General features: G+C 48.5%; 1 protein-coding gene across 1 annotated transcript in view; it reads right to left on the reverse strand.

The window, feature by feature from the left end:
- Positions 1–2,808: 2,808 nt before the first annotated feature.
- Positions 2,809–13,151, reverse strand: part of LOC132390537 (uncharacterized) — a 47,853-nt gene continuing 37,510 nt past the window's right edge. Inside the window, exons 8-10 of the mRNA XM_059963152.1 lie at positions 9,473–9,640; positions 5,107–5,218; positions 2,809–2,989 (exon numbers count right to left, since the gene is read on the reverse strand). Of these exons, the coding sequence (XP_059819135.1) occupies positions 2,809–2,989; positions 5,107–5,218; positions 9,473–9,640 (461 nt within the window). The remainder of the gene's footprint in view (positions 2,990–5,106; positions 5,219–9,472; positions 9,641–13,151) is intronic.

Consider the following 13,151-nt stretch of genomic DNA (forward strand, 5'->3'; position numbering starts at 1 on the left):
TGGATAGGTACATGGAGCTTAGAAAAATAGAGGGCTATTGGTAAGCCTAGTAATATTTTTAAAGTTAGGGACGTGTTCGGCATCACTGTGTGGTCCGAAGGGCCTGCATTGTGCTGTAAGTTTTCTATGTTCCTATGTTTCTATCTTTATTTTATCTTGCTAATAAACCCGACTTGCTGATTGGTTGCTGTTCAAACAAACGCGAGGCGCTGATTTATAATGTACACATTTCCCGCTCTCGAACACTGATTGGAGGCTGTCCCAAGCGGAATATATATATATGAGTCTCTGACACCGTCAGTCAGACCCTGAGCGAGACATCTCCATACCATCCCATCATACACAACCTGGAGTCAGATGCTGAGTGAAGCTCCCTCACCAACATTACATCACACAAGTTGGTTCAGAGAAGGATTGAAGCTCCCTCCGCGCTGTCCGAAATTTTCGGAAAAAGAGTGAAGCTCCTACTCACAGTCGTATAACGTATTTCCGGAGTCAGAGAGAGACTGAATTTCCTTCAAAACTGTCCCATCACACACTGCTGGGGTCAGACACAGAGTGCGTCTCCCTCCACGCCGAGCTAAAACACACTCTCGGGATCAGACACAGTGTGAAGATCTCTCCACACCGTCCCATCACACGCTTTCTGGAGCAGACACAGAGTGCTGCTCCCTCCACACCGCCCCATGGCAGATCCCCGACATCAAACACGTGACGCTCCCTGGACACTGTCCATCGCAGACACAGAGTGAATTCCCTTTTCCCCATCCCTTCACACCAGCACGATTCAGATATTGTTTAGTTCAACTACAATTCTCCAGCTCAAAACCAGCACAATCACTTCACACACTACCCAGGTCAATAGGAGAGCTAAATCCCCTCCGTCCTCCACTCTCCCCTCTCAGCAATCCCCAGCGCACCGCCATCCCAGTCGTCTGGAATTCTGTCTCGGATACTGTGAGTGCGCGTGACAGGATGTGAAATATTCAGCGCGCACGTGCTCCCAGTTTTAATCAGCGTCTCCACATCCCGGGCGGGTGTCCGTCCCTCTGCAACGGGATGATATACACCCCCATCGGGAAACCACAGTCGGCAGCAACGGTACCGAGCCACAGGTTGTGTTGAGAAAACAAGGGGCTGGTGAAGGACTCAGGCAGAATCGGAGAATGAGAACCGATGGGGCAGATAGAATACAGTGCCGGGAATCGTATGGTCCTGCAATTTGAAAATAAGATAAATAAAAACATCGACTATTTTCTAGATGGAGATGATTTATTTTTTAACGCAGGCAAACTGTTATATTTTCTATTCCTTAACAGAATAGTCCGGGACAATTTCAACGCGGCCCAATAATCCCCTCATAACAGGTGTCTACACAAAATTCTGAACCACAGATCTGCTTAGAATGTATAAATTGCCTGTCTGACATTAATAAATGGAATGATATACCCTTAATTATTGTTTCAGAGATCAAAAATCCATTTCAATAGATATGGATCTAATCTGACCCGGAGCAGCTTCAATGTACAAATATTTGTTGCAGCTGTACAAAAGTTAGAAATTTTTAGGTATTTCCATGTTTGAGCATTTTGGGTCACTTTAGGAAAAGTCATCAAATTTCGGCTGAGAATGGCATTTGGGTGTTTTTACTGCTGTCACATGTCAAAACGGGTCAAACATGACCGGTACGGTATGTAAGGGTTAAAAACAATCTGCGGTGCAGAGGGATTTGGGAGACTTCGTGCAGCTTTCCCAGAAGTTTAACCTGCAGCTTGAGCCGGTGGTGATGAAGGCAAATGCGAGGACTGCATTCATTTCGAGAGGACTGGGACGTAAACGCAAGGACGTCAGTCTCAGGCTCAATACGTCATTGGTGAGGCCACATTTCGAGTTTTGTGAGCAGGTCTCGATCTCTTATCTCACAGGGGATGTGAGACATTGGAGACGGTTCCCGGGAATGATAACGGGATTGAACGTGGTGTTGTAGGAGGTGTATTTGACAGCTCCGCGAGACAGAACACCCACACACAGAGATTCAGGAACAGCTTCTTCCCCTGCGCCATCACATCTTTCAATGCATCAGCAAAAACTCGACATATTTGCGGTGTTTATTAATATTTGCAGTTTACATTAATTGTACATCTTTGTGCAGTACTGATCCTTCAAAAGAACAAATTCCAGGCGTTATAAGTTTCAGATAATAAATGAAATAGCGATTCCTGAGGAAAACATCCGATAAGAGTGGACAGGACACTTGGCCCGCTGGTCTTCACCAGTCACACTGAGTACAGGAGTCGGGAGGTCACGTTGCCGTGATACAAGAGGGGCACAGACAGAGGGCATGCGGACAGACTTTCACCCAGGGTTGGGTTATCGAGCACCAGACGGGACAAGATTGAGGTTAGAGTGAATTGAAAGCAGAAAGAGAGAGGGAGAGAGATATCAGGGAGACGGAGGGTTCAGAGAGAACGGGGAGGGTAGACAGAGAGTGTCTGGGGGAGCGAAGGAGAGAGAGATGTAAGAGGTGTGCAGAGGGAGAAGAGAAAGAGTGGGCGGAGAAAGTTTGAGGAAATAAGGGGAGGCGAGGGGGTAGAGAGAAAGGTAGAGGGAGCGCGGAAGAGCGGGACGGGGGAATGGCGAGAGAGAAGGGGATAGACGGCGAGAGGGAATTGTCGGGGTCTGGTGGGGAGAATATGATTGCAACAAGAGGAGATGGAGTAGGAGGGAGGGACAGAGAGTGTGGGGAGGGAATTTGAAAGGATTTAGGAGTGAGAGAGAAGGTGGAAAAAATGGGGGCAGTCGCTTGATTCATGTCGACTCCACTGGCTGTTGGCAGAGACCCTGGACCTTTTCAGGAACATCCGGGAACAAAGGTGCCGACTTCTCGCAGATGAACCGCCGATCGGGAACATCACAAGTGTCACCACTTCCGCACAGTCTGCAGACGGTCGTTCCAGAGGGCTTGTACAGGAGACTCTGGCCCACAGTCCTATACAGGAGGGTTAAACAATTTCAACAGAGACAAAACAGCTTCAGTAGAGGACCCGAGCGGAGTCCGTCCCCAAGCCAATCCCATGAATTCGATCTCTAATTGCCTGTATGAGTTCTCAAACGTCCCACACAACCACTCTCCCCCACGTCCCCGTGCCGGTACTCAGAAAAATACCACGGTCCGAATGTCTCCCCACAACCCTGTGTTAGTTCCCTAACTAATCTTACTGACCCAATGATTCCCCACAGCCCCGTATCCCCCAAACTAATCCCACCGAACCGCTTCCTCACCACAGACCACTTTCAGTCCCCATACGAATCGAACAGGCCCACCCTCCCCCCTCTGATCTGTTTCAGTCCCCGAACAAACCCCACTGTCCCACCGTCTCCCCACAGACCTATGTCTGTCCGAAATGAATCCCACTGTTCCACACTCAGCCCTGTGTGGTTCCAGGTTCATCTCGTTGTCTCTTCCTTTACCCAGAGCTTCGTGTCTGTCTCCTGACATATCCCACTACACCGCGCTATCCCCATACCCTCTGGTCCGCCTCCAGACTTATACCACTGGCACCCTCTCTCCCACCTCCTTGCCTCAGTTCGCAAACTAATTCCGTTATCCCATTGTGTACCACCGCCCTGTATCTGTCTCCAAACTAATCCAAACTACTCTCTCCACTCAGATACATGTCATTCACCAAACTCATCCCACTGTTGCTCCCTTTGCTCACAGCCAGGCGAAAATCTCCAAAATAATCCCACTGCACGTCACTTACCAATCCCACATGCGTCAGCACGAAAATAATCTCTGTCACTGATCTCTCCCCACTGCCCTCTGTCAGTTTCCAAAATATTCCCACTGCAGTGTCCTCCCCGACAGACACTTTCAGCCCGAAAATGTTCCCATTGTACAGCACGCTCCCGACAAACTCGGACTGTCTACAAACAAATCACAATGCCCCTCCCTTTCCCCACGAAACTAATTCAGACCGTAATCCCAATTGCTCCCGTCAGGACTATGTCAATAACCAATCTTCACCCCACAGATTAGTGATAATCTCACCCGTTTTCGCATTTTCCAATCCAGTAAGCAAGTTTGTTGTCCAGAAGATTGTGGGATACAAAGCGCTGGGAAGTTAAATTAACTTGATTAATGCGTAGAATCGAAAAATATGTACTTCTCTCAGCTGATTACAACAGAAATCTGGGATGGGTCTGTCTGGAAGGAGCTTCATTCCGTGTCTGACCCCGGGAGTGTGGGATGGGACGGTGTGGAGGGAGATTCACTCTGTGTCTGACCCCGGGAGTGTGTGATGGGACGCTGTGGAGGAAGCTTCACTCTGTGTCTGACCCCGGGAGTGTGTGATGGGACGGTGCGGACGGAGATTCACTCTGTGTCTGACCCCGGGAGTGTGTGATGGGACGGTGCGGACGGAGATTCACTCTGTGTCTGACCCCGGGAGTGTGTGATGAGACGGTATGTAGGGTGAATCACTCTGTGTCTGATCCCGGGAGAGTGTGATGGGACGCTGTGGAGGAAGCTTCACTCTGTGTCTGACCCCGGGAGTGTGGGATGGGACAGTGTGGAGGAAGATTCACTCTGTGTCTGATCCCGGGAGTGTGAGATGGGACAGCGTGGAGGGAGATTCACTTTGTATCTGACCCCGGGAGTGTGTGATGGGACGGTGAGGAGGGAGCTTAACTCATTGTCTGTCCCTGGGATTTTGTGATGGGACGGTGTGGAGGGAGATTCACTCTGTGTCTGACGCCAGGAGTGTGTGATGGGACGGTGTGGAGGGAGATTCACTCTGTGTCTGAACCCGGGAGTGTGTGATCGGACGGTTTGGAGAGAGATTCACTCTGTTTCTGACCCCGGGAGTGTGTGATGGGACGGTGTGGTGGAAGATTCACTCTGTTTCTGACCCCGGGAGTGTGTGATGAGACTGTGTGGATGGAGATTCACTCTATGTCTGACCCCGGGAAGGTGTGATAAGACGGTGTGGAGGGAGATTCACTCTGTTTCTGACCCCGGAGGTTTGCGATGATTCCTGTGTTACTGTGTGATCTTTTCGAGCTGTGACACATACCGCTTCATCACTTGTATTGATTTCCAGCAGCCTTGTGTCACGGTTTGAACATTCTTGCTCCGCTTTTTGGAAAGTGGTATCAAACGTGGATACGTAATAACACCGATCTTTATTTGTGACCCAGTCCTTGGAATACGTTTGCTCTGGAAATCAGGAATAAGAAACAGTGAGACACAGAGTGAATCTCCCTTCAGACTTTCCTGTCACACGCACCCGGGGTGACACACAGAGTGAAATTCTCTCCACGGGGTAGAATCACGCACACCTGAGGTCACGCACAGAGTGAATATCCCATACACAACGTCTCATTGTAAATTTACAAAGATCAGACAGAGTGAATTTCTCTCCACACCATCCATCACACACTCCCGGGATCAAGACACAGGGTGAATAGAACATGGAACATAGAATAATACAGCACAGTACAGGCCATGTGGCCCAAAATGTTGTGCCTATACTTAAACCCTTCCTCCCATATATCCCCCTACATTAATTTCCTCTATATGCCTGTCTAGTAGTCTCTTAAATTTCACCAGTACATCTGTCTCCACCACTGACTCAGGCAGTGCATTCCACAAACCAACCACTCTCTGAGTAAAAAGCCTTCCTCTAATATCCCCCTTGAAATTTCCACCCCTTACATTAAAGCCATGTCTTCTTGTATTCAGCAGTGGCGCCCTGGAGAAGACGCGCTGGCTGTGCACTCTATCTATTCGTCTTAATATTTTGTATACCTTTATCATGTCTCCTCTCATCCTCATTCTTTCCAAAGAGTAAAGCTTTAACTCTTTCAATCTCTCTTCATAATGTATACTCACTAAACCAGGCAGCATCATGGTAAATCTCCTCTGTACCCTTCCCAATGCTTCCACATCCTTCCTCTAGTGAGGGGACCTAAACTGGACACAATACTCCGAGTGTGGCCTAACCGGAGTTTTGTGGAGCTGCATCATTACCTCGTGAATCTTAAACTCTATCCCTTGACGAATGAAAAGTAACAGTCCTTAAGCTTTCGTAACTACCCTCTCTACCTGTGAGGCAACGTTTAAGGATCTGCAGACATACACCCGCAGATCCCTCGGCTCCTCCACACTACCAAGTATCCTGCCATTTACATTGTACTCTGCCTTAGAGTTTGTCTTTCCAAAGAGTAGCACTTCACACTTCTCCGAGAGGAACTGCATCTGCCGCTTCTCAGCCCATTTCTGCATCTTGTCAATGTCTCCCTGCAGTCTTTGACAATCCTCCACACGATCCACAACACCACAAACCTTCGGGTCGTTTGAAAACCTGCCAACCCAGATGTCTACCCCCACATCCAGGTCGTTAATAATATTCACGAAAAGTAGGAGTCCCAGAACCGACATTGTGGGAAACCACTAGACACAGCCCTCCAATCCGAATGTACTCCCTCCAGTTTTCTGCAGGCAAGCCAACTCTGAATCCACCTGGCCAAACTTCCCTGGAGCCCGTGTCTTCTGCCTTTCAGAATAAGCCTACCGTGTGGAACCTTATCAAATGTAGGTTCCGGTGAGTTTTGTTTCGTTAGTTTAGAGTTATAGAACATGTCAGGCAGGATGTTGGAATGTACTCCTTGAAGGGTGAGGGTAGTCAGGGAGACCTTCTCTGTCGCTAATAACGACATCTGCAGGAAGTGCATCCAGCTGCAGCTCCTAACCTCCGGATCAATCCCCAGAATGATGAGTTTATAGATAGTGGTTTCAGGGAGGTAGTTACGGCAAAGAAGCAGCGCACCGGTAATTAGGTTATCGTCACGCGAGGGAAGGGGGGAAGGGCAGACAGAGCAGGGATCCCCCGTGGCCTTTCCCCTCAACAACATGTATACCGATTTGGATGATGTTGGGAGGGATGACTTACCTGCGACAAGCTGCGGCTGCTGGATCTCTGGCACTGAGTCTGGTTCTGCGGTGCAGAAGGGAGGGGTTAGAGGAGGAGAGCGGTAGTGATAGAAGACTCGATAGTTAGAGGTATAGAGTTAAAAAAAAGCTTCCTTTAATATCCCCCTTGAACATCCCACCCGTTAACTTAATGTCATGTCCTCTTGTACTGATCAGTGGTGCCCTTCAGAAGAAGTGCTGGCTATCCACTCTATACATTCTTCTTAATATCTTATACACCTCCGACATGTCTCCTCACATCCTCTTTCTCTCTTTGTAAAACCCTCGCTCCCTTAATATCTGATCATCATCTATACTCTCCAAACCAGGTAAATCTCCTCTGTACCCTTTCCAATGCTTCCACATCCTTTCAATAGTGAGACGTCCAGAACTGGACACAGTACTCCAAGTGTGGCCGAACCAGACTTTTCCAGATCTACACCATTACCTCGTGACTCTTAAACATAGAACATCGAATAGTACAGAACGTTACAGGTCCTTCAGCCCACAATTCCTCCATATACTTATCTCGTAGTTTATTAAACGTCACTGGTGTATCTGTCTCCCCCACTGACTCACGCAGTGCATTCCACGCACCAACCACTCTCTAAGTGAAATACCTTTCTCTAATATCCCCGGTGAACTTTCCTCCCCTTATCTTACAGCCATATCCTCTTGTATTGAGCAGTGGTGCCCTGGGAAAGAGGCGCTGGCTGTCCACTATATCTATTCCACTTAATATCATGTATACCTCTATCATGCCTCCTCTCCAGGCATGCGTTAACGTTCCGTGTGTCAGACACACGCATGAACGCAAACCCAAAACCTCTCACCCAACCCCCATTCCCGCCATAGCTACTCATCACACGCGCATAGTGTCAAACACAGAGTCCCATCGTACATACACGGGGTGAGACACAGTGTTAAGTTCCCTGCACCGTCCGATCACACACTAACACGGTCAGACGCAGATTGAATCTCCCTCCCCGCGGACCCATCACATACTCCAGGCGTCAGACGTGGATTGAAGCTCCGTGTTCACTGCCTTTTATAAACGCCCGGGCTCAGACGTGGAGTGAAGCTTCCATCCATATTGTTCCATCAAACACTCTCGGAGACAGACACAAACAATCATTCCAGCGGTCAGACGTGATGTGAAGTTTCTTGCACACCATCCTGTCACACTTTTCCCAAGTCAGATTCTGAGTGTTCCTCCTAGTTCACCGCCCCTCATACACTCCCGGGGTTAGGCACAGATTCCGGCTCCCTCAACACCGCCCCTCACACACTCCCTGGATCAGAGAACAGAATTTAGATCCTCTACAAAGTCTAATCACACACAGCTTGATTAGACACAGCGTGAGACTCTCTCTCCACGGCCCCATCACACTCTCCAGCGGTTAGACACAGAAGGAAACTCCCTCAGCGCACACGACGAATATCGGAGTGAGAGTGATTATCCATAGTCAGCTTCTCAACGCAGCAAATTTCAGACACAGAGTGAAGCTGCCTCCACACGCCCCCATCTCACACTCCCGAGTATACAACAGTGTGAATCTCCGTCTTTACGTCCCATCACGCAATTCCTGGAGGGTCACAGAGCGAGGCTCTCTCTGAACCATTCCATCACAACCACCTGTGTTTTCACACAAAGCGAAGCTTCGCCCAGACCCTCCCATGGCACACTCATGGGGTCAGACTCCCTCCAATCACACAATCCGGTGTCACATAGAATAAACATCCATCTGTACTGTCCCATCACCACTCCTGGAATCAAACACAAAGGCTCACTCTCGGCGATCCCTTCACACACTCCCGGATTCAGACACAGATTGAATCTCCCTCCACACAATCCCGTCAAACACTCCCGGAGTCAGACACAGAGTGAATCTCCCTCCACACCGTCCCATCACACAATCCCGGGGTCAGACACAGAGTGATCTCCCTCCACACCGTCCCATCTCACACTCCCGGGGTCAGACACAGAGTGAATCTCCCTCCACACCGTCCCATCACAGACTCCCGGGATCAGACACAGAGTGAATCTCCCTCCACACCGTCCCATCACACACTACCGGGGTCAGAGTGAAAAGCTCTCTCCACGGTGCCACAACACACTTCACGGATCAGACATGGGGTGTATCTCTCTGGGCAGTGTCCCGTCAGACAATCCCGCTGTCACACACAGAATAAATTTGGATCCATTAGACACTCCCAGAGTGAGACATGGAGTGAAGCAGCAATGTTACGTCTCACAATCCCGTGTTCAAAAACAGAGTGAATCCACCTCCACAACCTCCCATCACACTGTCCTAGATTCAGTGACAGAGGGAAACACCCTTCATGTAGTCCCATCATGCTCGCCGGGTCAAAGACAGTGTGAATCACCCTCCATCCCAACTCTTCACACACTCCTGATGCTAAGCACAGAGTACCGCTTCCTCTCTCCATGCCTACCGTGTGATGAGGAGCGGGTGAAAGAGGGGGATGATGCCTCACCTCTTCTGCTGGTCAACAATTCACAGATTTCAGCCTTGGTTTCTTTGACAGATCTGTACTTCGTTTCCATCTCAGTGAACTGGAGACGGAGATTGTTGTTCATTCGTTTAAGATCGGACAGATTAGAGTTTCGGTGCCATGTTTCGTAAGACTGACGAATCTGTGACACTGAGAGAGATGGTGAGGGATGTTTAGCGTTTACAGTGATACATGAGTCAGCGTCACGCTACCGAACGGGTCACAGAGAGTGTTTTGTCAGTGTCACGGTGAAGAGTGTCATAGTGAAGGATGTGCTGTTGGCACAGTGAGAAGCGTCTGCGCCACATTGTCGGGCGTGTATGTTTCACACTGAGGGGTATATCAATGTCCCGGTGAAGGTGTTGTTATTTCCATGGGCGAGGAAAATGTGTGGGTGAGGGGACTTGTGGTGTCACGGTGGGTGGAGTATCTGTGTCATGGTGTGAGGTTCGCTGGTTTCACAGAGAGGGGTATGTCTGTGTCACGGAGAGAGACATGTCATGGCCACGGTGTGAGTGAGAGGGTCACACTGAGATGTGTGTCGGTGTCACGGAGAGCACTATGTCGGTGTTATTGTGAACTTAGGTGTCTGTATCCCGGTGAGGGTTTTGCCTGTGTCAGGGTGAGGTGTGGTTTATTGTCTCAGTGATCTGTGCATCGGCGTTATGTTAATGAGCGATACTGTCACGGTAAGGGGTGTTACATAGACGTCTGAGTCTTTTTCAAGATGCGGTGCGGAGCGGATCACATTGAGGAGCGTGAAGATGCCACGGAGTACGCAACCTCAGCGTCACGGTGAAGAACGTGTCAGTGTCACTGAGAGGTGTGTTTGTTTGGTGCCTTGAGGAGTTTATCAGTAACACCGTCAGGGACATGTCGTTGTTACTGAAGGGTAACATATGGTCAGTGTGACAGACTTGTGCGTGTCACTGCGATGGTCGTGTCGGTTTCGCGGTTAAGTGTGTATCTATGTCACTTTGAAGGTCGTGACCGTAATACGGTAAGAGCATTGTCAATGTAATGGTGAATGGCGTGTCGGAGTCAGCATGAGTCTTGATTGTGTTACGGTAAAGACCGTGTTCTTATCACGGTCAGGGGAGTGTCCGTGTTGTAGGAGATAGAGCATAGAATTGTAAAGCACAGTACACGCATTTCGGCCCACAATGTTATGCCGACCCGTAAACCTTGCTTCGCATATAACTCCCCACATACCTGTCCAGCAGCCTCTTAAATTTCTCTGATGAATCTGCCTCTGCTATTGACTAATGAAGTGCATTCCACGCACGAACCACACTCTGAATATTTTTTTTAAAAAAGAATTTCCTCTAATATCCCCCTTCAACTTCCTAACACTTACCTGTTGTATTGAGCAGTGGTCCCTTGGGGAAGAGACGCTAGCTGTCCACTGTACATATTCCTCTTAATATCTTGTATACCCCTATCTTGTCTCCGCTCATCCTCCTTCTCGCCAAAGAGTAAAGCCTTAGCTCCCTTAATCTCTGATCGTAATGCACACTCTCTAAACCAGGCAGCATCCTGGTAAATCTCCGCTGTTCCCTTTCCAATGCTTCCACATCCTTCCTATAGTGTGGCGATCAGAACCGTAGACAGTACTCCAAGTGTGGCCTAACTTGAGTTTTATAGAGCTACACCATTACCTCACTTAATTATGCTGTTGGCGAGGAAAACCGACCAGGTGTGAGCCACAGTGCCTCTGGCACTGAGTCTGACCCTGTGGTGCAGAAGGATGGGACGGGGACGAGGAGAGCTGTCGTCATTGGGGACTCGATAGTCAGGGGAGCAGACGGAGATTTTGTGGATGTGAGAAGGAAACCCGCATGGTTTGTTGCCTCCCGGGTTCCAGAGTCCGGGATGTCTCTGACCGAGTGTTGACATCCTGGCACGAGACGGAAAGCAACCAGAAGTCGTGATACATGTTGGTACCAACAACATAGGCTGAAAGAGTGATGAGGGTCAGAAGAGTGAGTTACGGGAACTAGGCAGAAGGCTAAAGAACAGGACCTCAAGGGTTGTGTTCTCAGGATTACTGCCAGGGCTACGTGATAGTGATGGTAAGAATTGGAAGAGTTGGCAAATGAATGCGTGGCTGAGGAGCTGGTACATGGTGCAGGGTTTGAGATTTTTGGATCATTGGGATCTATTCTGGGGATGTTAGGACGTGTGCAGATTGTATGGGTTGAACCTAAACTCAAGGGGGAGCACTATCATTGCATGCATGTTTTCTACTATGGTTCTGGAGGGTTTAGACTAATTTGCAAGGGTGATGGGACCCGGAGCGATAGGAAAGTGCAAGAAGTGCATGGAGTAAAGCCAGATCTAAAATATAGGGAGGCATTGAGGAAAGAGAAGCCGAATAAAGGGTTTAAAGATAGTAAAGGGCTAAATTGTGTGTACTTCAATGCAAGAAGAATCAGGAACAAATGTGATGAATTGAGAGCTTGGGTACATACATGGAATTATGATGTAGTGGCCATGATAGAGACATGGTTGGCACCAGGGTAGGAATGGATTCTCAATATTCCTGGTTTTCAGTGCTTTAAAAGGATCAAAGAGGTGGGAGAGGGGCGGAGGGGTGGCATTACTGGTCAGGCATACTATTACATCTACAGAAAGGGTTTGTAATGATGCAGGATCCTCTTTTGAGTCAGTATGGGTGGAAGCCATGAAAAGAAAGGGAGCTGTTACTGTACTGGGGTGATTCTACTGGTAGCAGCAGAGGTACAGCGGAACAGATTGGAAGGCAGTTATGAAAGGTGCAAAAATAACAGGGTTGTTATCATAGGTGACATTAACTTCCCTAATATTGATCGGCACGTGTTTAGTTCCAAGGGCTTAGATGGGGCAGAGTTTCTTTACTGTGTCCAGGACGAATTACTATCACAGTATGCTAACATGCCGACTAGGGGGAATGCCATACTAGATCTAGTATTAGGTAACGAACCCGAGAGGGTCACGGATCTCTCAGTGGGTGAGCATCTGGGGGACTGTGATCACCGCCCCCAGGCATTTAGCATTATAATGGAAAAGGATAGAATCAGAGAGGACAGGAAAATTTTTAATTGGGGAAGGGGAAATTATGAGGCTATAAAGCGAGAACATACGGGTGTGAATAGGGATGATGTATTTGCAGTGAAATGTACTATGAATATCTTGCAGGACTTTAGGGATCAATTTGTCCCGGTGCAGAAGAGAAAGAATTGTAGGGTGAAGGAACCATGGGTTTCAAGTGAAGTGGAAAATCTAGTCAGGTGAAAGAAGGCAGCATACATGAGGATTAGGAAGCAAGGATCAGATGGGTCTATTGAGGAAAAAGTGTAGAAAGAAAGAAGCTTAAGAAGGGGTTGAGTAGCGCAAGAAGGCGTCATGAGAAAGCCTTGGCGTGTAGGGTAAAGGTAAGCCCTAAGGCATTCTTCAATTATGTGAAGAACAAAAGGATGACAACAGTAATGGTAGGACCAATCAGAGATAGAAGTGGGAAGATGTGCCTAAAGGCTTTGGAGGTGAGCGTGGTCCACAATGAATACTTCTCTTCGGTATTTATCAATGAGCGTGAATTTGATGACGGTAAGGACAATATGAGTGAGGTTGATGTTCTAGAACATTTATATTAAGGGAGTGGAGGTGTTGGGGTTGTTAAAAT

The sequence above is a fragment of the Hypanus sabinus genome, unplaced genomic scaffold (assembly GCF_030144855.1).
Source record: "Hypanus sabinus isolate sHypSab1 unplaced genomic scaffold, sHypSab1.hap1 scaffold_945, whole genome shotgun sequence".
Classification (NCBI taxonomy): Eukaryota; Metazoa; Chordata; class Chondrichthyes; order Myliobatiformes; family Dasyatidae; genus Hypanus; species Hypanus sabinus.